This window comes from Rattus norvegicus, chromosome 8 (genome assembly GCF_036323735.1).
Source record: "Rattus norvegicus strain BN/NHsdMcwi chromosome 8, GRCr8, whole genome shotgun sequence".
NCBI lineage: Eukaryota > Metazoa > Chordata > Mammalia > Rodentia > Muridae > Rattus > Rattus norvegicus.
The window spans coordinates 105,539,173-105,567,076 of record NC_086026.1 but is presented as its reverse complement, the minus strand read 5'-3'; the positions used below and the strand labels follow the sequence as shown (position 1 = coordinate 105,567,076).

The 27,904-nt window shown below is 46.2% G+C and overlaps 1 protein-coding gene across 2 annotated transcripts in view; it reads right to left on the bottom strand.

Moving 5' to 3' along the window:
* The window catches only part of Gk5 (glycerol kinase 5), a 68,958-nt gene extending 63,899 nt beyond the window's left edge, over positions 1-5,059 (bottom strand). The window contains exon 1 of one of the 2 annotated variants that reach the window (XM_008766574.4): positions 4,782-5,059. In XM_008766574.4, coding sequence (XP_008764796.1) covers positions 4,782-4,943 — 162 coding nt within the window. In that variant the 5' untranslated portion in view covers positions 4,944-5,059. The remainder of the gene's footprint in view (positions 1-4,781) is intronic. The other variant, XM_039082563.2, reaches the window with a different exon arrangement.
* Positions 5,060-27,904: the final 22,845 nt, after the last annotated feature.

Below are 27,904 nucleotides of genomic sequence, written 5' to 3'. Positions count from 1 at the left end.
AGCGCCCACAGGAGGCATCTCCCCTGTTTCTTTGCCTCAGCATCTGGGAGTGCCTCTGATTTACAGGCATGGCAGATGAAGGGGGTGTGGGCTACTCGGAGAAGAGCCCATAACAGAGTGTGGAGATTCTAGGCTGGCTGAGCCCTGGAAAGGGGGTCAAGTCTCCGGAAGGCTCCCTGAAGCCCCTTACCACACTGCTGCTGCTTCTCACAGGCAGCAGGTGCTAGGGTCGCTCTCCGCAGAGGCTAATCTTACAACTATTGGCCAGAGATCAGCGCTTAGATACAGGAAGATGAGCGGGAAGCCCAGAAGTACCGTTGAAGAGACTGTCCAACATGAAAGAGGTGGGCAAGACGAGAACTGAAAAGCCGGACGTGTAACAGTGTGATGGCGGGGGCGGGGGGCAGAAGAGGGAGGTCTGCTATTCTCCCCTGGTCCTAGGAAGCAGGTTTAACAAAATCTACTCTCCTCCCACCAAACGATTTGCCAGTTAATTCTAATTAAGTTAGAATGTCACAACTGCAACAGTAATTTCTCTCTCTCAAAACAACTTCATATGGGTATCCTTGCTTTAAACCTCCCAGCCTTTAGACCTAATGGTGGGACTTCAGGATTATGTCGCCTACACTGCTGGACAGTGCATGCCATGTCCGCGTTCACCAGGGGTTCTTATAGTTCAGTTTTGGAGGTTGATCAAAATCATGGTGCACCTTCCCCCCCCCCGCCCCGCCCCTTAGTTCAGCAAGGTCTCCCTTGGCTGCATCGTATCCTGGTGGAAGGAAACATCATGCGCCCAGAGAACACGTGAGAAGAAACAGCCATGCATGGTGCCACATCCCTATGATCTGAGCCCTTGGGAGTCTTGGACAGGAGTCTGAAGTAGCCAGAAATGGGGAGCAGGGGGTGAGGAGAGGATACGCAGACAGGGAGAGGAGGGGAGGAGGAGGGAGGAGGGAGGAGAGGAAGAAGAAAAAGAAAAGGGGAACGAGGAAGAAGAGAAAGGTGAGGGAGGAGGAGGGAAAGGAGGGGGAGGAGGAGGGAAAGGAGGAGGAAGAAGAGGAAGAAGAGGAGGAAGAGGAGGAGGAAGAAGAGGAAGAAGAGGAGGAAGAGGAGGAAGAGGAGGAGGAAGAAGAGGAGGAAGAGGAGGAGGAGGAAGAAGAGGAGGAAGAGGAGGAAGAGGAGGAGGAAGAAGAGGAAGAGGAGGAGGAAGAGGAGGAAGAGGAGGAAGAGACAGGAAGCAGAGAGCAGGAAGGCAGTGTTCCTGCGGTAACCACCACATCTCTTGGTAACAGGGAAGTACCTTAATCCCCTCTAAGGACAGCTCCCTTATGATGTAATGATTACTCTAGGACCCACCTCTTACAGAGTCTACAGCTCCCGGAAGCAGCATACTGGCTGTCAACAATTCTAACAGTTAATCCTTGGGAACAAGCTCAAACCATTGGAAACCCTAACCATGTAACATGAGAAATGTGCCCCCTACAGAAAAGGACTAAGCCAAAACAGAAGAAAACGGTGAAAGAAGGAAAAAAAGCCAGAGCCTGTTTTTTTTTTTAAGAGTGAGCTCGGCCTGCCAGTCCTGGAGGCCTCCATGCCTCTGTGCTGGGACTTTCTATCCCGGTCTTCCAACCGTCACAGTTTATGGGTTTCACAGAAGCACCATTTCCTTCTGGCAAAGAGCACGATACATTTTCTCCAATTTCTAAAACAAAACGTCAAGACACATGTGAGGGCCTCAAATACGAGCCACTGTTCTAGCATTTAACACTGATATTTAACTGCCCGTTATAAAGACCTTTTTAGTAGTGTGTGTGTGGATAAATGCTACAGAGCATGTACGGAGGTCAGCTTGGATGAGTCAGTTATTGCCTTCTACCCTGTGGGTCCCAGGGATTGAACTCAGGTCATCAGGCTTGGGCAGCAAGTGCCCTTACGCCATGAGCCGTCTCACTGGCTACAAAAGGTGTGGAGGGATAAAGTTACTGGGGTTGAGGATGTTATGTGCAGGCTCTTGTGTGTGAGGGGCCATGGGGATCCCCAGCATCACCCAGCATAAAAAATAGAAAAAAAAAAAAAAAAAAAAAAACCGAAGTCTCCTGAGAAGCTCTACACAAACTGAATGCAAAGGTTCATGCTTGGATTTAAACTTTAACGTAAAGATCACGGAAGCCTGTCCTGCTCACGTATCCGAAGGATGGTCTCTTTTCCCTTTTTATTTCTTTTCCATGTGTCTTGTTTGGCTATAGGAATCAAATCCTCCTACTCTTAAGATTTTAGGTTTTTTGTTTTTTTTTTTTTTTTTTTTATTAACTTGAGTATTTCTTATATACATTTCGAGTGTTATTCCCTTTCCCGGTTTCCGGGCAAACATCCCCCTCCCCCAAGATTTTAGGTTTTTATGAATGATCTTACCATTATATAAGAAGAGGGGTAAACTGTCACTGGGAAAGCAAACACAAACTACACCACTAAGTCACAGAACCCAGGAGCTAAGCTGAACTCCTAGCCCTTTAATGGTTTTGATTTTTGAGACAGAGTCTCACTGTGTAGCCCTGGTTTGGCCTGGAATGTGCTCTGAAGGACAGGCTGGCCTCGAACTCACAGAGATCTGACTGCCTCTGCCCTTTAAGCACGAGGATTAAAGGTGTGTACTTCTAAAACTGGTTCCCTTATCATTTACTCAGCATCCATGAAGTACTAGAGTACTAAATAATAGTGTAGACCAGCAAGGCCTCGTTCTTAATGAATTCAGCTCTCTGCAGCACAGCCCCAGATGTTGCCTCTTTCTTTTTGTTGGTTGGGAATAACACCCAGGGCTTTGCACATGCCAGGCCAGGACTCTTGGACTAACAATCTGGTGCACTATTAAGTTCCTAGAAGAATGGCCAAAGAAAATCCCGTGTTTTATCACTAGAGACAACAGACATAAAATTATTCTTAAAAATGACCACATAAGGAAAGACTGGTGGTGTCTGAGCAGGAATGGGATAGGGTGGGGAGATTCCCTACTTTCCAACCTAGCCTATGCTACAGAGAGTTCCAGATCAGCCTTGGACACATAGAAAGATGCTAAAACCACAAATACACAACACAAAAACCACAACTTCTTTATGTATATAGTCATCTGCCCAGAAGAATACCTTTAAGTACTGACATCAACTATCACAGTTTAGAACAGTGCTTAGCATTCCAAAGAGGGTTCCTCCCAGAATTGGATCTGTAGACCAGGCAGGATGGCCTTGAACTCGGAGACCCACTTGCCTCTATCTCCTAGGTCCTGGAATTAAAGACGTGCGCCACCAAACCGCAATACTTTCTTAAAAAAATTTTTTTCCTCAAATTACATAACGACTGTGCAGCTGTATTTTCTACCAACTTTTAAAAAATTTCTCAAAATACATATTTTTACTTGGAGGTGGGGAGCACACTTGTGCCATAGTTTAAAGAGCCGAAGTCAGCGGACAACTTGCTCTCTCCTTTCTCCCTGTTGGGTCCCAGGGATCCAATTCAAGTTGTCAAGCTTAGGAAAAATAGGAAATCCTCTTTACTGGCAGAGCCATCTCCTTTTTGAACCAAATGCTCATTCCTTAATTTAAATAAAAAAAAGAACAATTTAAAAATTTCAGGAAAAGTACTTTGTGACTACAATTGTAAGAAAAACTAAGAAGTATCGTTGTGCCCGCGATAAAGACTTACAATAAGACAAGAGCTCAGTATGTGCCTTTGACCTGTCCTTAAAGGTTGGAACAGGGAGAGACCGAGTGGGTGGGCAGTGTTCCTCCTACACGGCTAGCCAGAGAGGGAGCTTGCTGCAACTCACCTCCTAGCACAGAACCCTGAAGGAAACGTCTAATTCCTCGAAGTAAATTCTCAGGGCAGTCACAACTTAGTTTCATCCCAGCTGATGGACAAAAAGGGGGAAGAAGTTAAATGGCTCTCATATTCCTTCGCTAATATTTTAAACATTAGAAAATGTTAGTATTGAAAGGAGTAACTAAGAACACTACACCGAATTAACTAAGTGCATTGACTATTGTTTAGAAAACAGCGCATCATTAAAATGGGGGTTGGCTGTTGACCAATATCATCTGAGGTTTAAGGCTTTGCTAACAAAGACCAACCAATGCTTTGGCAGGCTTCTCAAGCCAGACGATTTTTTTTTTTTTTAATTCTTAAAGACCGAAAGAAGTAAGGATAACAAAGCTTTCAAAACTTGCTCAGTGTCTCCAGTATCCATGGAAGTTAGATGCTAATGTGAGGAGGACCTAGCACTTTTAGGAACACAACGATGACAACCCGTAAGGTCACGTGGCTTGGCAGGTAAAAGTACTTCTGCCAAGCCTGAAGACCTGAGTTCAATCCCAGGAACCAACACGGTGGAAGGAGAAAACTGAGCCTAAGAAAGTTGTCCTCTGACTCCCAAATGTGTACCGTAGCACGTGAGCACACACAGATAAATAATAAATGCAACGAATTGTTTTTAAACGACAGAATCAAAAAAGCACAGTTTACATTCCATCAAAATCTGAAGAGCTAAAAGGTCGACGAGGAAGTGCAGAAAAACCAGGCAAATCACAAACCACCTTCTGTCCACAAACACGCAACTTGCCCATGCTGCCCCGACAGTCACCTCGGTTCCACCCAGGTAAAGCTAGAGCTCTGAGTCCCGCGGGACAGGAAGCGAGCGACAGGCACCCGGCCACACCAGCCCGAGCCCCCAGAGGTGCAGGAAGAGCGACGATACAGTCAGAACCCCAGACCCACCCGCCGAGCCTAGTCACCTTCTGCGCGCTGGAGCCTCGCACCCGCGCCGTCCGGTCATAGACGTGGCAGCGGATCACCGTGCTGCCCACGTCCAGCCCCAGCACGAAGCGAGAGGGCGACGAGGTCGGCGCGCTCGACTCCTCGCGCCGCTGCTCTGCACCCGCCTGCTGCCCTGACATCTCGACCCCGAACACTGCAGCCGCCACTGGCCGGCCAGCGTAGACCTATAAACGCCAGACCCCGAACGGAGTGCTCGCCCGCCCGCCCCGCCCACGCCGCGCCCACGCCGCGCCCTGCCCCGCCTCCCGGCGAGACCACGGTCCCGCCCCTCCACGGGATTCGGCTCCGCCCTTTCGCGAGACTCCGCCCCGCCTCGCTCAGCCCCTTCGGAGGCCCCGCTACCCCACGCCCCGCCCCTAGCACCGTGACGTCAGGGCCGCGCGCCGAGCGGCTCCTGGGAAATTGGCAAAGATGGCGTTTACCGCAGCATAGTGCTGGATGTCACGGTTCAGCGACCGTTACTTTGAAACTTTTTAGTTCCCTTCTAGCCCAGATTACTTTTTACGAATGTCTGTAAGGGAAAAACAAGTGAGATGAAAATCTTTTAAACTTTTTTTTCATGTCACTTAATCTTTTGCCTGTCCGTGCTCCACATGTGCTTGGTGCCTGTAGAGGTCAGAAGAGGACATCAGGTGATTGCGAGCTGCCGTGTAGGCGATGGGAACTGAACTCCAGTCTTCAGCAAGAGCAACTAGTGCTCTTAACCAGTGAGCCATCTTTCCATTCCCGGGAGAAGACATTCAGTCGAAAGTAAAGGAGGTTCCTCATTAAGTCTCTTCCCAGAAAAGCTTGCATGTATTGTACACAACAATGAATTGGTGTTCAAGTGCTGTATGGTACTAAAGGGCCTTTGCCGCTACACAGAGAAAGTTTAAGTTTCATGAAGATGTTTTGTGGGTAATTTGTCAACTTAAAGGAATATTTCCTGTTCATAGTCCCCTGTTAACCTACTTGCTTTCCACAGATTTGTTAATTGCATTTGGGCTGTCACTTGAAGCTCGAACGTCAACTCCATGTTTGTTTGTGGCTTCTCTTGAGAGTCTGTCTCTACAGAGCAATGCCTTTTTGCTCCATATGGTGCAGCTCCGCCCTAGATGGCTGCTGAGCAATTGGTCATGAGTGTATATTTGATTTCCCAGCCTTGTGTGCATGACTAATAGTCCTATGCTGTCTGATTCTCTTGAGAAACTGAAACCGAACAAATACCAGAGGGAAGGCAGAGCCAGAGCCTGTGAACCACAACTGAAGTGTGAGTTTGTTCCTCAAGGCAATCTCTTCCTAGGACCTAAGGCTACCTGGGATTATATATGCTCTTATCATACATGCTGGGTGTCATCTATGATAACACCCAGATGGTGGGGAAAGAGACTTTAAGGAATTGAATATACACGGTTGTGGGTCCAGGTAAGTCTAGAAACTTGTAGGGCAGGCTGGCAGGCTGGAAAACAAGGCACATTCCTGTGCTACAGCTTATAAAGAATTCCTCCTTTCTAAATCATGCCCTTGCCTTTTTCCAAAGCCTGCCTGGTGTTCAACTAATTGGGTGAGACTCAGTCACATTGAAGGGACATGGGTAATCTTCTTTACCTGGGGATACTGATTTAAATGTCAATCATATCTAAAATACACCTCCCACAGCCACATGCAAATAACGTAGTCAAGCTTATATGTACAGTTAGCTATTAGTTTCCCTGCTCACAACTAAGAACAGTTCCACATTGGCAGTGTTAACAGTTGGCATAATTTCTTGGGGTTTTTGGAGTCTGGGACTTTGTGATCATTTTAATAAGTTCAAGCATCAACAGTCCCTAAAGTGTGAAAGAGCAGACCTTAAAAGCTACTTAGTCTAGGGTTCTAAAAACAATTTTCTAACTTTTACTTTATTTCTCTTTTTTTTTTTTTAAAGATTTATTTATTTATTTGAGTGCACTGTAGCTTTCTTCAGACACACCAGAAGAGGGCAGCAGATCTCATTACAGATGGTTGTGAGCCACCATGTGGTTGCTGGGAATTGAACTCATGACCTCTGGAAGAGCAGTCAGTGCTCTTAACCGCTGAGCCATCTCTCCAGCCCACTTTATTTCTCTTGAGACAGAGTCTCAGTGTACCTGAGGCTGGCCTAGACCTCAAGCCATTCCTCCCGACTTAGCCTCACATTGGGATTATAGCAATGTGCCACCAGGTCAAGCAGTTTTCTGACTTCAAATAAATTTGAAATCTTGACAAATGTCACCTGAAGAAAACTTGTTTTTATAGGATATCACTTATTATTTGTTAATTTCATAAATGCATACAATATATCTTGTAAAACATCTTGTGTGTATGAACGTTTTGCCTGTATGTATACATGTATATCATGTGTGCTTCTGGAGCTCTTGGAGGTCAGAGTAGGCATCAGAGCCCCTGGGACTGGAGTTACAGATGTTGTCAACTGCCATGGGAGTGCTGGGAATCGAACCCAGGACCTCTGCACAGGCAATAAGTACTCTTAGCCTCTGAGCCAACTCTCCAACCCTATACAATTTATCTTGATCATATCATCCACAACTCTTCCCTTCCTACTTCTCCTGGACACCTCTCAACATGCCCCCTCTCCTCTTTCCCTCTGCCCTCTCCAACCCAGTGGGTCCAAGCCAATTAGTGCTGCCCACTGGACTATTAACTTAATGGTGTGCAAGTCAATCACCAGCAGCAGTGAGGTCATAGGTGCAAAAGCCGTGCCATGTCCAGGAGGCAGCATTTCACGGCACTCTTCCCCATTCTTTCACTCCTACATTATTTCCACTCCCTCCTTCATGGAGCACCACAAGTCTGGGAAGAAAGGACATGGTATAGATATCCTATTCAGGGCTGAGCACAATAGTCATCTTTCAGTTTAAAAATAAATGAAAACCACAAAAACCTAGTTACAAGCCTGCACTGACTGTTGCATTACATAAAGAAGCTTCCCTGGCCAAGATTGACAGCAGCAGCACTATTCCATGTGTAAATGTATAACTAGAAGGCATTTTGATGACATGAGCATTTAGCAAAAGTCATAGGTTCCCCTCTAGGGCATATGATCTCTACAGCCATGAGCTTTGGCCCATTTTATAATGTCACACATGAATTCCTTCCTGTGAAGCAGGCCACAAATCCAATCAGCAGCTGGTGACCTCCATAACCTTATGCCACAATTTTACTGTTTTTGTCTTGTCTAGCATCTTGGTGGTATAGCATTCAGAGTTCACTGTGAGGTTATACCATTAATGATTTTTCTCCTCCAGCAGTCTGTATAGCTCCTTCCTTCCATCACTATGAAAGCTAACAAGCAGGGAGGGAAGTTTTCAGATTGTCTAGCTTGAGATCTATGCCCTACACCACAGTGTGCTGCACTTTCATCAATAGTCTTGCCATCTAGTCATAGCGGGTAAGCAAGAACAATGGAAAGAGCCTGAGGGTTTTTATATGAGGACAGCTTTGTTTTGGTTGGGTTGGGTTGGTTCTCTGAGTCAGGGTGTGGTGGTTTAAATAGAATGACCTCCATCACTGGGCACTACTAATTAATCCCAGCACTCTGCAGTCAGAGGCAGTCTGACCTCTGACTTTGAGTCCAGCTTGGTCTACAAAGTGAGTCCAGGTCAGCCATGGATCTGTTACATAGAAAAACCCTGTCTTAAAAAAAAAAAAAACAACAAAAAAAACAAGCAAGGGCTGGAGAGATGGCTCAGCGGTTAAGAGCACTGACTGCTCTTCCAGAGGTCCTGAGTTCAATTCCCAGCAACCACATGGTGGCTCACAACCACCTGTAATAGGATCTGATGCCCTCTTCTGGTGTGTCTGAAGTCAGCTACAATGTACTCAGATATATAAAATAAATGAATCTTAAAAAAATTTAAAAAAATAAACAAAAAACAAGCAAAAACTCCCATAGGCTCGGAAGGCTTAGTAATCAGGGAGTGGCACTACTTGAGAGGGATTAGGAGGTGTGGCCTTGTGGAGGAAGTGTGTCACTAGGGATGGGCTTTGGAGTTTCAAAAGCTCATGCCAGGCCAAGTGTCCCTTCCTGCTCCTGTGAATCCAGATGTAGAACTCTCAACTACTACTCCAGCACCAAGTCTACCTGCATGCTGCCATGCTCCCCACCATACTGACAATGGACTAAAACTCTGAAACTGTAAGCAAGTCCCAATTAGATGCTTCATTTTATGAGTTTCCATGGTCATGATATCTCTTCACAGCAATAGACACTAAGACACAGGGTCTCATGAAACTCATGCTAGTCTTGAAGTGACTGTGCTGCCAGGAATCACTTTGTTCTCTTAATCCTCCTACCTGTACTCTCAAATGTTGGTGCTACTGGCAGGTACCTCTGTGCATAGCTACAATTAACATTATGCCCACCAGTTTGAATATTGTCAGGGAGCTTGAACATATAGGATTCACTTAAAAAGCACCCAATACCTTAAGAGGGCAGACTGCTGCCTGAAGAGGCCTGGAGAAATGAAAGGTCCTGTGTGTCTCCCGGTTCATCATTCTCAACCAGTGCTTCTCACCCCGCTTTGCCCATAGTGGAAAGTCCCTGCTGCACACGGGGCTCAGAGATTTCTAAATGACTCTGTTAGTGGAACAGGTCAGTTCATTGTCTGCTGTGGCCTACATCTGGCTTGGCTGCCCCTTCTCAGATCCCCGGCTAGGCTCTTTCCCCACCACTATCGCTCCTTCACTTTACCCTCTTACCACAGGCTCAGGATTAGACCTCATGTACCTGCTTCCCACACACTGAAGGAACTTGGACACACTTCCCAGGGATTCGTCAGAAGGTCACCATTCCTTCATATCCCAGGTCTGAGCCAAGAAGTCTTGATGGCCTTCTTCCTCTAAGGGTATTTGTCATGGTCTCTTCTTTATTGACCCCTGCTTTCCTAAGACAGAGGAATTTCTTAGAACATGGACCAAAACAAACTGGGCCAGTTGATGCCCAACAGAGTTCCAAGGCTCCCATGCATTCTTGTCTCCCAAGGCTCCCATGCATTCTTGTCTTCCAAGCCTGCTCCTGCACATGTGCTGGGGTCTAGCATTCTTGTCCTAAGAAGATGCATGTCCTCCTAGTGATCTCCGTTAAGTGTTTTAGCTACATAGTGTACAGGGATGGTTATTGCTTCTAAGAAGTGAACACCTTGAAGGAAGGGTCTGGGTCTCAGTCTGTTTGTTTATTGGCCTCTGAGGCACAGAAAATATTCATTGACTAAATGAAACATCAAATTAGTGTGTTCATGTCTATTCCAGACCTCATCTTCTACTTGGCATGGTCACAAGACACACGGGATGCTGAGTCCTCCCATGTCTCTATGTTAATGGGGTTATACAACCACGGGCACACTTGGCCAACTTGCAGGAGAAGCCTGAGGCAGGTGCAGACATGAATGTCAAACAACTGGCTTGAAGAAGCTCAGGTAACAAATTCCTTACCTCCCGTTGAGGTCTAGTTAAGAGCCCTAAAAAATTCTCTAGAACCTGTGCCTTACGGCATTTAAAAACTGAAATCTTTGGGTGAGCTATTCTCTGTAAGTAGGCTTTTCAAATTGTACAAGCTTAGGATTCCACAAAATCTTCAACTTTTCCCCCTTAGTTCTTAGAAATCCCTTCTTCCTTACGGCCTGAACTCTCTCTTCTGGATACCTAAGTGGTAGTCCATAATCCTGCCAGGCACCCACCAGAGTTGCAAAACCCATCGAAAGCCCCTCAGCTCTAACACCCACAGAGGCTGAGGCTGTTCTCAAATAACCAAGTTCCGCTGGCTTTTGGGTAGGGCAACTCCTTAGGCTCCTGCCCATACCTCACAACTGTTCACTGAAGTCCATCCCATTCTTTCCCTGAGAACAGTGGAGTCCAAAGAAATTAGAATAAAGAACTCCCTACTTGAAGCCTGAGGTCCCTTACTCTCTGGAAACAAAAGAATCAAAATTCAAAAAGGAATTGGAAATTTTAAGACTAAGTAACAATACCAGGAAACTCAGGCTAGAGAAAGTGACTTTGTAAATCAAAGAGGCAAAAGCTTGGTTCCATGACTTTTAGCAATCAAGTCTGGAAATCTCCCTGTGCCCTGCCCTTAGGAAAGAGGGCATATAGGCCAAGGCCTTGGAGGCCTCAAGACGCCCTTGGCTAGTGGGATAGTAGGACAGCTTGCTTTCCTCTTCTCCTTCCTATTCTATTTTTGTTGTTGTTGTCCCCCAACCCCCTTGTGACAGCGACTCACTGTGTATCCCAGCCTAAGTCCAGGCTCACGATGTACTTGCCTCAGCCCTTCACCAGGGATTACAGGTGTTCCCCTAGAGGCCACTGCTTCATTGATCTTCACCACCTGACGCCTTAACCTTCATCCAACCTGGCCCTACTCTCCCGGCTTCCAGGCTTGGCTGCTCTCCTGACTCTTGCCTCACCATGGTCACCTTTTATACTCGATCCTCTTTCAGCAGACCCATGGTTACAACTCAGTGTACCAGACTCCCACAATGCTCCAGAAATTTGGACAGAGACCCTGGCACTGGGTCAGACAGAAGCCATCCCAGTCATTGCAATGGAGCCTGTGTTTAAGTCTCCCAGTACCCAATAGTGACCCACACTGCCTTGCTGCAATTGGGAATGGCTCAACCCGTAAGAGATGAAAACAGGATTTCTCCTTACTCAGTAATTCTCTGGGCACCCTAGAACCTCCTCTATTTCCAGAGGCAAGAACTAGAGATTGATCTGCTACCCAGATAAGAGTACATAAAAGCCAAGAGTGGTGCTGGTTTTCAGTCTTGAGAGAAACTTGAATAGCTACACGGTTTCGGCCTGTCCAAACCTCCACAACCCTGGAAAAATTGTGGTCTTTCCTGTAGTTGATCTCTGGGGAGACTTCAACAGGGCCCCCTCTAATCTAAAGGAAACCAAAGTCACGGTAGCACATTTGCCCATCTCCAGGCCCCTGAGAAGAAGCCAGGGTCAGAAACACGAGCAGGCTCACTCCTCAGCTCTTAAATTCTTGCCTCCTGAGGTGTATTAAATGACAGGAAATCTCTTCATTCCCCGACTTACCTGTATCAAGTCCTGGGAGGGAAGGAGACACATAATTCGCAGCTCTGTGAACCAGCTTCTTGGCTTATGAACACTTGGGGGCTGGTACGTCAGAATGGCCTTCGCTTGAGAGAAGCCCTATCCTCTTCTCCACTCAGCGACAAAGTTGAGAGCTCTTCTTGGGATTGAAAAGCCTGGAACTCATGGGAAAAACCAGAAGAGAAGAGAGGGAAATGAAGCCAGTGAATTAAGAAAGGTAAAGACAGGGTTGGGGATTTAGCTCAGTGGTAGAGCGCTTGCCTAGGAAGCGCAAGGCCCTGGGTTCGGTCCCCAGCTCCGGAAAAAAAAAAAAAAGAACCAAAAAAGAGAAAGGTAAAGACAGCGCTACAGACAGAGAGGGGGAACTTCAGCAAAGAGGGCAAGTGGCTGCTCTTGCAGATTCTGGGCTTGGTTCCCAGCAGTCACACGATGACTCACAACTGTCTGAATCTTTGGTTCCCTGAGATCCAGTACCCTCTCCAGACCTCTGCTGGGATTGGGCTTCAGGCACATACATGATACACATACACACATGCAGACAAAACACTCATACAAAAGTAAATGAATCTTTTTAAAGTTTAAATTAAAAAAAAAACCCTAACAATAAAAATAGTGATATTTGATATCCAGACTACCAAGCCACATACAATGCTTACACTAGAGTTGAAACAGAGGTCAGTTTACTGGAGCCCTTGGGACTGGGATGGAGCATGGTGGACACTGGTGAACAGGACGACAGGATGTGATCTTTATGAAGCCTGGCTGTGGGTACCTTCATTTGCCATTTCAGCAGCCACATACCGGTCTCAGTCATCCTGGATCAAGCCCATCTGAAAAGGTTGAAGTTTCCAGATGACTTTTAAATTATTGTAAACATGGTGATGATAATGACAGTTTATTTTGGCTTTTCAAGATGGTTTCTTTGTGTAGCCCTGGCTATCCTGGAGCTCACTCTGTAGACCAGGCTGACCTCGAACTCCTAGATAGATCCACCTGACTCTGATTAACCTCCTAAGTGCTGAGATTAAAGGTATTGCCACTGCCGGCTAAGATAATTATTATTTTGACTGTTCACATTTGGTTGGGTGTTCTTGTTCTGGAGACACTGGCTCACTCTACAACCCAGCAATCCTCTGCCTCCCAAGTCCTGGGATGGAAGGTGTGTGCAAACCGCCACACCTGGCTGGTTACGTGTTTGTGAGATGCAGTTAATAACACTTCTCGCTGCTTTGATAAGCTACCTGGGAGAAAAAGGAACTACTAATTTTGTCTCATGGTTTCAGAAGTAGGAGCCAATCAAGAGTGTGATGGTTAATCCTGATTGTCAGCTTGGCAGAACTCAGAATCAGCCATGGGGTGTGGCTGTGGGCAGGTCTGCGAGGGCATTCTGGGAAAGATCGTATGAAGGGGGAAGACCCTCCCACGGAGTTGGCAGCACCCTCTGATGGACATAAATAGAAGTCTCAAGGAAGAGAACTCACCCTGCCTTTGCTCGTGGCTGAGTTCATGAATCCTTCCCTGACAGCAGAGTGTAACTTCTTCAGCTTCCCACCGGAACTGAGGACTCAAGACTCTCCAAGACCCCTCCTTGGCCTTCACAGCAAATTGAGACCTCGGAGGCTCTGAGCTTTATGAATTGAACAGCTACTGTCTCCTCGGCCTCTCCAAAGTGTGTGTGGCTGTTGGACTACACAGCCCTGTGGGTTGCAAGTCATTCTAATAAACCCTTTATAGTTTACATATAGTCTATTTGTTCTGGTTCTCTAGAGAACACTGCCTATACAGATGGCCTGGTGGACGGGAGAAGGTCACATCGGGGTACCAAGAAGCAGAGAAAATGCCAAAGGACGGGGCCCAGGACAGGGACCTGCAAGTACCTGCTTCGAGTGACTCCTTCCTCTAATGAGGTTCCGCCTCCCAAAATTTCTAGAACCCAAATGTTCCTTGCTGAGGATAAAGTGTTCAAAAGTGAATCTTGGAGAAATATTTCATATTAAAACTCTAACAGATGGTAATTCAATATAAGGAAACGTTTATCAAATGATAGTGAGGCTCTGTCTGATGTAGGGTTAACATACTGATGGGAAAAGCGCAGGAAAAGGAACTCTCCAGCAAGTGCACACTTGTAAGCCCAGCACCTGAGAGGAAGAGGCAGGGAAGCAGGGGTCATGTGAGACTATGTTTCAAAACAAACCCCAGAGGATAAACTTTAACTGAAAGGAAATGACAGGTGTGGTGGTGCAGGCCTGCAATCGAAGCATTCAAGAGGCGGAGGTAGAAAGACAGCAGTAGGGCTGGAGAGATGGCTCAGTGGTTAAGAGCACTGTCTGCTCTTCCAGAGGTCCTGAGTTCAATTCCCAGCAACCACATGGTGGCTTACAACCATCTGTAAAGAGATCTGATGCTTTTGCCTTGTCTGGTGTATCTGAAAACAGTTACAGTGGACTTATATATAATAAATGAATAAATCTTTAAAAAAAAAAAGAAGGCAGCAAATTTGAAGCTAGCCTTGTGTATATCATATGTACGGGCCTGCTAGGGCCTTTAAAACAAATGGAAACGGAGCTGGAGAGATGGCTCCGGGGTTAAGAGCACTGGCTGCTCCTCCAGAGGTCCCAGGTTCAGTTCCCAGCAACCACATGGCAACTCACAACGTCTGCAACTCCAGTTCCAGGGGATCTGACACCCTCACACAGACAGATGCAGGCAAACACCAATGCACATAAACCAAACAAAAACAAAACAAAGCAAAAAGCAAGTGGAGGGACTGGGCAGGTAGCTCAGTTGGTAACGCTTGTCTTGCAACCACCAGAGCCTTTGTTTAATTCCTAGAACTATTCTAAAAAAGAGCTGGGCATGTGTACTCACGAGGCAGAGACAGGTGAATCTGTGGGGCTTGCTGGCCAGCGAGCTTCATGCCAATCAGAGACACCATCTGAGGAACGATGCTGAGATTGATCTCTGGTCTCCACACACATGGTCAAACACATGAAACACACATGCAGACACATGTGAAACACACACACATGCATACACACATGTGCACACATGTACACACACACACACACACACACACACACACACACACACGGTACAGAACAAGATATTACAGCTAATCATTACTCGTAAAGTCTGCTAAACCAGGTGTGGCTGCTGGTAATCCAGCACTTGGGAAGCTGACATAAGACAATTGCCATAATCACAGTGTCGCCAGCCTGGGGAAGAGTGAGACTTTGTCTCACTGAGCAAAAGCAATGGCAGGGGGGTGGGGGCTAGGGGTGGGGAGAGGACAGGTAGAGTGTTCTTCATATGCTTGAAGCCATGGGCTGCGTCCCCAACACCACATAAAGCTGTGTGTGGCAGTACACGCATAAGTACGACAGTCGCTGCTAAGGCTGCATTAGCAAATATTGACCCATTTCTCTGAGAAGAACTTTGAGACTAGGTTCCTACGAGCCTTTGGTCACATTTTCCTCAGGAATTCGATAATTCAATTCCTCACCTTATTTGCGCTTGCTTCTGTTTAAAGGCACCTCATCAAACATGTCCCGCGGATCGTCATGTAGAAGCCTCGGCAGCCTGGGCGAGCCCAGTGAACGCATTCCCTCCACACTCCCTCCTGCTTTGGTTCTGTTTTAAGGCAGGATCTCACATAGCCCTCATTGGCTTGGGCTTGCTGTGTATTCAAGAATGATTCCTGGCCTTCCCAATCCACTCAAGCGTCAGGGTTATAGGCACGGAGGGTCACGGTAGTGGTGCCCCCTGCTTTACCTTTTTCCTTAGTTATTTGCTGAGGAAGAGGCAGGCACCTGTCAGTGCACTGTGTGGAGGATAAAGAGTGTCTTGCGGGAATCTGTTCTCTCCACTATGTGGGTCTCAGGGATTGAACTCTGCTTGTCTGCTTTGGTGGCAAAGCTTCCCCTGGTTTCTCTCTGGCCCAGTACAGTCTTCTTAAGCCAAGAATAACTGAGAGAATTTTAGGGAAACAGCAAAATTACCAACACAAAACGTGAAAGCCATAACTAATATTGGAAGGGAACACATGTTTATAGGATAAGAACTAAAGACAGATAGAGGCTCAAGGCTTCACTGTTCGTGCAGAGCCACAGAGGCCCAAGAAATCACCAAGTAGCTTAAGAGCAAAACGCTGCCCTGAAACAATTGTTTGGGGTTATTAACACATCCGAGCTGGTGGACCAGTTCATAAACCTGGCCTATGAGAATAGTGAGGCTCAGTTACATTGATCTTTATTTTTCCTTTGGTTTATCTGAGACAGCTCTCACTATGTAGCTCTGTCTACCCTACCCTCACTATGTAGATCAGGCTGGGTTCGAACTCACAGAGATCTGCCAGTCTGCCTACCTCCTGCGAACTGTGGTTGTGAGTGTGTAAGCTATCACACCTGCCTAATGTTTCCTTTTTTTTAATGTTTGTAAAGTCTGTGGTCCTCACTTAAATATATCCCTTCTTTAGACACATTTTTTTTTCCATCAGGTTTTGTTCCTCATGAGTTACTGCTATTGGAGTGGTTTGAATGAGAACTGTTCCTATAGGCTCATATATTTGAATACTTAGTTTCAGTTGGTGGAACTGCTTGGGAAGGAGTGGCCTGTTGGAGGAGGCGTGTCTCATGACTTAGTCAAGGCTCTCCACAGCAATTGAAAAATAACTAAAGTAACTATTCTTTTGAGACAAGGTCTTTTGCTAGCCTGGAGCAAGACAAGTGAGCTAGGCTGGTGGGTAAGCCCCAGGCATCTGACTGTGAACTATGTACCACCATGTTTGACCTTTTGAAGGAAGGAAGTTCTTGGGTCAAACGTCAGACATGACTGAGCTATCTCCTTCACCTTTTCATTGCTTTTGGGAGGGGGATGTTGGGGTACATTGTGTGAAGGTCTCTCTATTTAATTGCTAATTCTGTACCAACAGAGAGCTGAGTACTATCAGAACGTTGGTATTGTTATTCTTATGGTTCATCGATGGAATCATATTCTGTGAACACCTTTCCTCCAGAAAAGCCAGAAGGTTAGAACAGACTGCCAAGTTAGTATGAGGCCAAGCAGATCAATTCAGGCAGAAGCTGAGAGAAGCCAGATTGAATCAGTCTGTATGGAAGATTAGATTATATGGAGGTTAGCAGCTTCCAGGCCTAGTTCTAGGGATAGTTAGAACAGAACAAAAAGCTAAGTATTTGCACAGCTTGGGTATGGCTCTCATCTCACGCCTTCACCAGAGGAAATAAGAGAGACATTACAGGATGGATACTGTTAATCCCCTAGACATGAGGAGAAATACCACGGATCCACATTATGGCCAGATTAAAGCAAGCTTTATTTGTGTGCACATCAGAGCCAAACTGTTGACTGTCTCCCCCTATAGTGTGTTCATAAGACCACCCCTGAGCCGGTTTCTCAGGCTCCATTTATAGGACAAAATATAGGACGGAAGGTTTTGCCAGCAAGCATAGTTAAAGAAGAGAAAATAGGATTTTACAAAGCAGTTAAAGAAATCTTCCTGGAGCATTTGTTACAGAATGTTTCATGGTTATGGGATGGGGTCCAGCTTAACGCTAAGAAACGGAAATTCAAATTTTATAGTAAACAGAAACCTAACATAACTACAGACTCGAAATGGCTCCTTGAAACAAAATGGAGCCTAGCTGGTTCTTGAGACACAAGGTCTGGCTGAGCTAGACTTTATATCATCCCTCCCCCCCATTCTCTCCAAGTACTGAGATTAAAGACACTTCTGATTAAATACAAAGAAGTCTTATTCCATTTATATGCAAATGTTTATTGCGATTTCTGTAGTTATTCATGGTAAATAAGGACACACCTGGAATCATCTGTAATCCCAGCCTTTGGGAGGAGGAAGCAGAGATTCAGGGTCATCCGAAGTTGCATGATGAGTTGGAGGCCAGCCTGGTGACGTGAGACCCCGTGTCAGGCTCAACAGCAGCAGGGTGCAAGTTAAACGGTTGGCCATTGTTCCCAGGAGACTAGAGAAAGAGGCAGCTCTGAGAAGTGTGGTATATTCATACCAGGCCAGAAGCACGTAAACGTGTGTCTTTCCACAGTGTTAGAATGTACTATAGCAAGGAATTCACACGGTGTGGCAGTAGGTACCATTAAGTTTGTCTACCTCGGAAGCTTGGCTGAGGCGAATGATGATAACTCTAGCACTTGGTAGGTGGGAGTAGAAGGATCAGGAGTTCAGGGCTAACCTGAGATCTCAGTTCTACAAAACAAAACAAAAAGCTTTAGTGTTGTTGTCAAATTATAATCAATGGGTCTGTCTTTTCCCCCCTCTAGATCCAGCACCGCAATGCCCCAAGATGTCTGGTAGATATCTTGCCAGAAGCACACATCCCAGTTCTGTGCTGGCCCAGTGTCTCTAGGTGCTGAAACTCTCTTACGCTTAAATCGATATAAGAAAGAACACACAACACAATAACCTCTGACTCAATTGATAAGATATAATTGCCCACCTAGACATACAAAACCCTGTGTACATCCATCCCTTAAGAGCATTTATAAGAATCTGTAAAGATACAGCGTGGAATCCTAACCTCCGCTTCCATTTTGTCTCCCCGTTACTCTCCCGTTTCCTCCTGTCTCCTCCTCCTTTCTGCTCCAGTCTCCTCCTCTTCCCTCAAACTTTTCTCCCACCCATCCTTCCTTCTTGTCCAATGACAGGCCTCATTCTATCTTGTATCTGCCTTACCTGTATGACATCATCCCACACTTTAGGGACTATAATTTCAACCAAGCTCATGTCTGCAGGTGTGTGCCACCTCTCACTTAAGGGATAGTCCTTGAGACTTCTGTCACTGGGGTACTTGGTGTGGAGATCAAAGCTACGTCCTACTTTTAAGCTATCTCAGATGTTTTTAATGTCTTTTCTGACTGTGCATTGCCCAAGTAGACTCTATTCTGAACAGAACGACTTGTAGCCTTCTGGGTGGATCAGAAACTTCACTGGTTGTCAGACAGCACCCATCATATACTGACCAACGACTCATTCCTTGGAATATACAAGGTGACTTGAGACTACGAGCACAGGGCATACTACAGTCAGATCAGGCACTAAAACACCAGCACAAAGAAAGGCAGTAACTCTCTCACTTGGAGCCCATACCATGAGGGACACCTAACATGGTGTTGGCACGGCTCTCCATCAACCTGCTATCTCCTACCTGCTCTGTGTGCAAGGGACCAAGGACTCCCCAGCTCCGCTTGCTCCTCACTACTGATACAGTGCACTTGACTGCTTTCCAGTCCACCTTCTTGCTCAACCTGACCTGATCCGTTTGCTGAACCCCTGAGGACAAGGTTCAGTCTTTTACCTTGAAGCTGAACTCTCAAACTTGACTCCCATAGTCCCACCAGGGATTCGCAGCCGCTGCTGCCCCCTGGCACTGGCCTGGCTTGTCATCTTCAAGGCATGAATATTAAATGTGATCTATCCACTGTGGGGAATCAGGCAACAGATAGAAACAGTTCTTAAAGGTTGTATTGAGCCTTCCTTCCTTCCTTCCTTCCTTCCTTCCTTCCTTCCTTCCTTCCTTTCCTTTTTCAGTGCAGCCCTAGCTGTACTGGAACTCACTCTGCAGAACAAACTGGCCTCAAACCTCAAACTCAGAGATCCTCCTGCCTCCTCTCGCCTCTGCTTCCCAAGTTCGGGGATTAAAAGCATGTGCCACCACTGACAGGCATTAGGTCTTTCTAGTTTTACCTCTCTGATTCTTACTTTCATACTTTGTAAAATTGTGGCGACAGCTGGCTGAGTCCTGCGCAGCTTGGTTCCTGGAAACCAGACTGGGTGACACAGGAATGAAGGACAGACACACAGACACGTGTACAGGAAAGCTGGGACCAGGTCTTGCCTCAGCACATGAGTCTGCCTTAGCAAAACTGCATGAGTCTGTGTTGGCTGACATCACTTCGCCAGTCAGCCTGAATCTGCAGAAGCAGCAAGAAGCCACCAGTATCCGATCAGAAGTCTTTCGGTGCATTGCTCTCTATGGAGTCCCAACAAAATGAGCTCGACTATGCAATGTAAGGCGGATCAATACATGCATGTCATTAGTGAAGAATCCTTCGTCATGTGCCCTTCTGTGTGCTCGCTTTAACAGAACATCCTTTCACCTGTGTCCGCTTCAGAAAAACACTCCTTCATGTGTGTGCCCCAGCAAAACATCACCTGACACCAAAGACTCCATAAGTTTCCACTTCCTCCCCGGGTTGTATCCTCATCCTCAGAACATACTAATGTACACTTGGGAGCACTGGGGAGGTAGAAGAAGGAACAGAAGTTCAAGCTCATCATTGGTTACTTGGTGAGTTCAAAAGATACACAAAATTCTGACTGAAACAAGACAAAACAGGGCTTTAGAGGTGGCTCAGTGGGTAGAGAAGCTTCCTGCCAAACTTGAGGGTCTGATTTTGAGCCCCAGGACACACAAGGTAAAGGGGAGAAGTGGCTCCTACAAATTGTCCTCTGACCTCCATGTACACACTGTATCCCAATGGATAAATGCATGTAATAAATTTTTTTTAAAACAACAACAACAACAACAACAAAAAGGTTGTATTGAGAAGAAAAAGACTTTAAAACAGCCCTCATAAACATGAATGAAACGTCCCACCAAGTAAAGGCCAGTAAAATAGAAAATATAAAAAAGAACCATATGAAGGATCTGGAGTTGAAACTTTGAAATGAAAAATACACTGACGTGACTAAAACCAGTAGTTTAAATCAACATAGCTCAAGGGCTGGAGAGATGGCTCGGTGGTTAAGAGCACTGGCTGCTCTTCCAGAGGTCCTGAGTTCAAATCCCAGCAACCACATGGTGGCTCACAACCATCTGTAATGGGATCTGATGCCCTCTTCTGGTGTGTCTGAAGACAGCTACAGTGTACTCATATAAATAAATCTTTAAAAAAATTCTCTTAAATCAATGTAGCTCAAAAAATGGGTCAAGCCAGGTGTGGTAGTGCATTCCTTTAATCTCAGTGTTTGGGAAGTGGAGGGAGGAAGCTCTCTTGAGGTCTTGAGACTGCCAACCTGACCTACATAACTTAATTCCAGGCCATTCAGGGCTACACATTTTGAGTTCTGTTTTTTTTGTTGTTGTTGTTGTTGTTTGGTTGTTTTTTTTTTAAAGTAGTTCAGAGATTTTTGAACTCACAAATGAAAACAATTAGTGCATGTGAAGAGAAATCAATGACAACCACGTGACCCAAAAGCCAGGGAGGAAGAGAAATGAAAACTAACGAAGGCTCCCAACTGCACACAGGGTTCACAGCAAGGTCTCACACAAGTGTTTGGGGCAGGCAACAGGTTGTTAAAATGACCCATTGTACCCAGAGGTGGTAGCCCACTCCTGCCAGCACTCAGGAGGCAGAGGCAGGTGGATCTCTGAGTTTGAAGCTGGACTGGTCTACAGAGTGAGTTCCAGGCCAGCCAGGGCTACATGGGGAGGCCAATGTATAACTTCCTGACACAAAAACAAACAAACCACCTATTGTTTCAGCTAATTTGCAGGTTATTCTGCTTCCGCTGGCAAGTGAAGTCGTGCTTGGCAAGTCTGCAGTACAAACAGTGCTTTACGTAAATCACTAAGTCACTGTCTAATGCTGGTCTTTCCACCCAGCCCTGCCCGGAGCAGCAGAGAGATAAGAGAGGAGGCTGGGGACACTGCTTAATGGTAGATCACTTGTCTAGCATCTAAAGACCCAGGAGAGGACCTCTGTTCAAACCCAATACCAATTTTAGAAAACAGAGCAAAGAAGTGAGGAGACAAGTACTCAAAGAAACAATGGTTGCTTACTTCCCATATTTACTGAAAGATTTAACCTGTATATACCAGAAACTCAATGGACTCTCAACAGGACAAATTGCAAGTAAATCCATTATTGTGGGCTTTGCCGACCCCTGACAGTTTTTAAAAAAAAAGACACAAGACTTCTATGCAGTTTAGAGCTGTTGGCCTTATGCTGGGGCAGTCTCTCAGCTGGCTCATATAAACTTAGCGTAACTTTTCTGGCATCCTGTCTCCCCGCGGGGTTTTCACTACTGGCTTACAGTTCTGTTCTACTCAGTTTGTTCCACTCCCACTCCTTTCTCCTTTAATTCTCCTGCCTCGGCATGAGTCCCTTCTCTGCCTGCCTGCCCAGAAGTTCTACCCGCCCCCGTACTTCGTGCACCTATTTATTGGCTGTCAGATTCTTATTATAACCAATCTCTCAGGATTGCCCTAGGCAGTGAGGGCTGCCTGACCTTCATCTTTTGGGCAGGTGAGGAAAGTCAAACATTTAGAAATAGAAAACCCAGTGATGGGCCATAGAAATGAGAATACCAAAGTCATGAAAGCACTTAGCTCTCTGTGCGCAGAGAATTAACAATTGAAAATACAGAGACCGGCTCAAGAGAATGCTCAGAGGTTAAAAGCACTGACTGCTCCTCCAGAGGTCCTGAGTTCAAATCCAACAACCACATGGTGGCTCACAACCATCTGTAATGAGATCTGATGCCCTCTTCTGGTGTGTCTGAAGACAGCTACAATGTTCTTATATATAATAAATAAATATTTAAAAAAAAGAAAGAAAATTCAGAAACATGCCGTAATACAATGTGAATAAAGGTCACTCACACAATCCTTGAACAGGCACAGCAGAACAAACATGTTCAATTTCAAAGACAAGAAATCCTTAGACATACAAAAGAGCCCGAGATAAGGAAGCTACATGTATTGGCACAAATCCTTTCCTAACTTCAATTTATTCAAAAAAATCCTTGGTGGGGACAGGAGGCTGAGGCAGGATTAAGGGCTTTGCAAGAGTTCAAAATCATCTACAGTTACTAATGAAGGACCCTAGTTCTTACTAAAGTGTAAGAGCTATTAAGAGGCTTGGCCTGGTAGAAAGTAGGTAGGTTATGGGGACCCTAGGGACTTTCACCATCCACCGCCTCAGGTCAAGATTAAGTGAAGTACCAGCTCCCTGCCTCGTGTCAAGGCTAGGCCAAGTTCCATTCTCCACCACAGTTCTCAGGAGGAGCAGGGACATTCTTGAAAATCCAAAGAATGTACTGACTGATAGTCACCTGACCCTCCGGTCCCAGATAGTTTGAATGCGTGTCATATGCTTGCTAGCCAGTAGATTCAAAGGTCAATATGCTTAGCTAATAAGTTTAAACTGTATGTAACCTTGCTGATGTAACCTGTACCCCTAAAAAGTATAAACACCGCTTGTTATAGCCATTCGAGGTCGCCTTCCGGTCACTTGCCACGAGGGACTGATTGAAGGTCGACCCCAACCGACATGCCGGAAAATAAAACCTCTTGCGTTTGAATCGAACTCTGTTCTCGTGTCTCACTTGGTGGGGGGGGGGTCTCCCAGTAGGTAAGACTCACTTCGAACCTTACACTAACAAGTCTGAGGGGGCTGGGGATTTAGCTCAGTGGTAGAGCGCTTGCCTAGGAAGCGCAAGGCCCTGGGTTCGGTCCCCAGCTCCGAAAAAAAGAACCACAAAAAAAAAAAAAAAAAAAAAAAAAAAAGTAAAAAAGTCTGAGGCTGGCCTGGGCTATATTCAACCCCGTGTCAAGAAACTGATAGCAGCGGGGGGTGCTGGTGCACACCTTTAGTTCCAGCACCAGCAAGCAGAAGCAGGTAGGTCTGTTGAGTTTGAGGTCAGTCTTGTCAACACAGTGCGTTCCAAGCCTGCCAGGTCTATGCAGGGAGACCCTGTTTCAAACAAACAACATTGGAGAAAAAAAGGAAGGAGAAAAAAGGGAGGGAAAGAGGAAGGATTGTGAGTTTGAAGACAGCCTAACCTATATGATGAATCCCAAATGAGGGGAAAAATCTTCGAAGAACTGCTTTTCTTTTCAGTTTTTTATTTTTAATGAGACAGGTTCTTATACCAGCTCGTACTAGCCTGGACCTCACTCTGTAGACCCAGGAGAGCCTTGACTTATAGTGAGCCTCTTGCATCAGTGTTTAGAGTGTTAGGATTGTAATTTGTGAGCCACCAAAGTGGCTAAAAGATACAACTTAGATTTAGTACACTAACTGACTTCACGTAAAAGGCTGGAAAAAGGTACAGTATGCCAACAATCACTGCAAGTGGCTGCCCTATTATCCTAGAAATAAGATTTTTGGAATGAAAATTTTATTAGAGACAGAGAGGGACATTTTGTAAAAGGCAAAGGGATCAATTCATTAAAAAGATATAGGGGTTGGGGATTTAGCTCAGTGGTAGAGCGCTTGCCTAGCATGCGCAAGGCCCTGGGTTCGGTCCCCAGCTCCGAAAAAAAAAAAAGATATAAAACAGGTAGTGCACACCTTTAACAAATCTAATAATAAGCACTAGGTAGAGGCAGGCAGATCTTCGTGTTTGTGGTTAGCCTGGTCTACATAGCAAACTCCAGGCCAGCCAGAGTTACATAGTGAGACAGTCTAAGGAGGAGGAGGAAGAGGAGGAGGAGGAGGAGGAGGAGGAGGAGGAGGAGGAGGAAGGAGGGAGGAGGGAGGAGGAAGGAGGAAGGAGGAAGGAGGAAGGAGGAAGGGAGGGGGAGGGCATTGGAGGGGATGGGGAGGAGAGGAAGGGGGAGGAAAGGAGGTGACAGTTGTGGACGTATTTGGCTAATAACAGAGCCTTTTGTTCTGTATGTGCCTTTTCATGTGTGGTAGACTGCCCTCCCCCTGACTCCTGATCAAAAGTAGACAAGAAAGGAAGGGCCAAGCTCACAAGTCTTCTTCCCTAAGTATCTGCTGCTGCCAACATCTTGCTTCTTCCACCTTCCAAAGTAGCCCTCCAGCAAGCAGTCTCCAGAGGCTTTCTGGACCCTCAGCTTTGGGCCAGGGCTACAGGTGTTGTGAGGACTCTGGCCTTCTGGATTGAAAGCTACTGGGCTGCCTCTCCAGTCTTCATGTGACTCCTGTGGGCTATCCAGTCCCTGATCGTGAAGTGAAGCCACTTAACCTTTCCAGGTAAAGATGACCTTGAACTTCAGATCCTCTTGCTTCTCCCTCACAAAGGCTATGGTTCTCGGCACGGGTCATGGTGCTCGACTCCCCTCTTGCAGCCATCTACTGTATATTTTATTGGTTCTGTTCCTCTAGAGAACCCTAGGTAATACAGCCAGCTATATTTTTAATTGACTAATTAATTAATATGTGTGCATACATGTGCAGGTGAGTGCCGTAGCATGCATGTGGAGGTCAGAGGACAACTTTGAGGAGTTGATTTTCTTTTCCAAGGTCCCTGGGATGGAGCTCTGGTTCTTAGGTGTCCTAGTTAGGGTTTCTATTGCAGGACCAAAAGGCAAGGTGGGGAGAAAAGGGTTTATTTGGCTCCCCCTATCGATCACAGCTCATCATTGGAAAAAGTCAGGACAGTAACTAACTCAGGCAGGACTGGAGCCAAGAGCTAGCACCGGAAGTGGATGCCTAATGGCTTGTTTTACATAGCTTACTCTACCCGATTTTTAAAAAATATATATTAAAGGCAGGTTTATTGGAAGCTGCATTTTGGGCAAGTGAGTTCACTGGCCCGGATGATTGAGGTCAGAGGAGTCACCATGTAGGGGTATGGGGGGGGCAGGGGTAGAGAAAGGGCATGCAAGAAAAGGATAAGAGGAGAAGAGGAAGAGGAGAAGGGGGAGGGGGAGAGGACGAGAGGGGAAGAGCATGGGGGGCCAAGGAGGAGTGAGATGGGAGAGAGGGGGAGAGAGCCTCACTTTGCTTTCTCATAGACCCCAGAATCACCAGCCCAGAGATGGCACTGCCCACAATGGGCTGGGCCCTCCGCCACTGATCTCTCATTGAGAAAATGCCTTTAGCTGGATCTCATGGAGACATTCCCTCAGCTGAGGGTTCTTTCTCTCTGATGGGTCTGGCTCATGTCAAGTTGACACAAACTCAGCTGGTGCATTGGGATATGCAGCAAATGAGCCATCTCCGGAGCTCCAGCTATTTTTTTTTTTTTTTTTTTTTTTTTTTTTAGCGTAATCTCAAGGTTACAGAAAAGTTACAGGACAGCAGGAAGAACTTCCACGTGACCTCTCCCTACCCCTCAGACCTTAGCATCACCACATACACTTAACCTTTTCCATTTATTTGGGCCTGTTTTTCTTTTTGAGACAGGGCCTCGTGTAGCCTACGCTGGGCTCGATTTGTAGCCAAGGATGACCTCGAACTTCTGATCCTCTGGCCTGCACCTGCTGAATTTCAAGTAGGTGCCACCCCCTCTACTAAGGAAGGCTGGGGATGGAACCTAAGGATTCACGTGTGCTGTGCAAATTGGGGGATTGTCCTACCAGTGCTGCTGTGTTCCCAGCACTAACGCCCGTATTTTACTCTGAGCCATTAAAAATCAGTTACTACTTAACTTGAATTTGTCTAAAAACAAACTTATTCTCTTACGTAATTATCACGCCCAAATTCTGTGAGCTAGTCTAGAGAGTGCACTCATATTTAACCGGCTGTAGAACTCCCCTTACAGGAAAAGAAAATCCCAGGTCACGGGCCAAGTGCCCTGTGTCTTTCATTCCCTTGTGTTCTGGACCGTTTACAATCTTTGCCTTTGGCTATGTTGACTTTATTTATTTACACACGGTATCAATAGTTGGCCAGGAACTGTTTTACACAGCCCAGGTTGGCCCAACATTCATGATACTCCTGCCTAGGTCACTTGAGTGCAGGTATTAGGTGTGTGTCATCCTGCTGAGAGGACCTTTCCTTCCCTCCACTTCATCTGTTTCTTGTTTTTCTTTTCAGTGTTGGAGACCAAATCTTCCACTTTAGGAGTATTCTACCACTGAGTGCTAGCCTCAGCCCCGTCTCTCTCCCCCTCCCCTGCCCCTCCTCTTCCCCTCTCCCCTTCCCACCCTCTCCTTTCTTTCTTGATAATTGACATTCTAGGATAGAAGACAGTTCTTGTAAACTGCCCTCCTTTGGGGGATTGTCTGGTGTTTCTGCATGAGTGTATTTAAGTCCAACTCTCTGGGCTGGGATGATTCCCCGGTAATGTGTTCTTTTCAGCGGACTTACTGTCCCAGTTTGCTTTCCATCGCTGTGATAAAGACACTTGACTAAAGCAGCTTGTGGAGGAAAGGGTTCTGCATTTATTTGGCTCTCACATCCACATCACAGCTCATCATGGAGGGAAAGCAGGACAGGAATCTAGAAACAGGAACTGAAGACCATCAAGGGCTGCTGCTTGCTGGCTCCCTCCCATGAGTGGGCCTGTCTGACCAGAGCTGCCCAGGAGGGCTAATCCACCGTAAGCTGGCCTCACACATAATTTGTTAGTCCAGAAAATGTCTCCCAGACTTGCCTGCTGACTGATCCGTGGTCCCCCACTTTCCACCTGTCTCTTTATGTCAGTATACACTCCTGGGTTTTATGACAGTTCCAGGACCACAGCCGACTGATGCCCGGATCCTGATACTAATGCAAGAGCCTCTTCCACCCTTTTGTTTTTTTCTGTGACACTCTGACTCTACGTGCATTTCTTAATCTAGAAGCACCTTCACCCCTCTACCTGAGTCCTGGAAGCAGCCACTTCTTCAGGAAAACTTTAAGAAGAAAGAAAGGAAGGAAGGAAACAGGGAGGGGGGAAGGAAGAAAGGAAGGAAGGAATCAGGATAGGAGGAAGGAAAGAAGGAAAGAAAGTAGGAAGGATGAGAGAAAGGAGGAGGAAGGAAGGAAATAGAAGGAAACAGAGGCTTTTAAGTGCGTCTGGATGTTGGAAGGTCATTTATCGTCTAGCTATGCAATGGCCTCCGAAATAGATCTTCTTCTGGGTCCCATCACCCACATATATGGATATTTCCAGACCTGTCTGCACTTTTTATCTATCTAGTCATCTTTTTTTTAAAAAATGGATTTGCCTTTATTATTTCTCAAATTGTGTGCACTTGAGTGTGCTGCCCACAGAGGACAGGTGTGTCAGATCTGGAGCTGGAGTTACAGGCAGCTCAACACCTGATAGGAG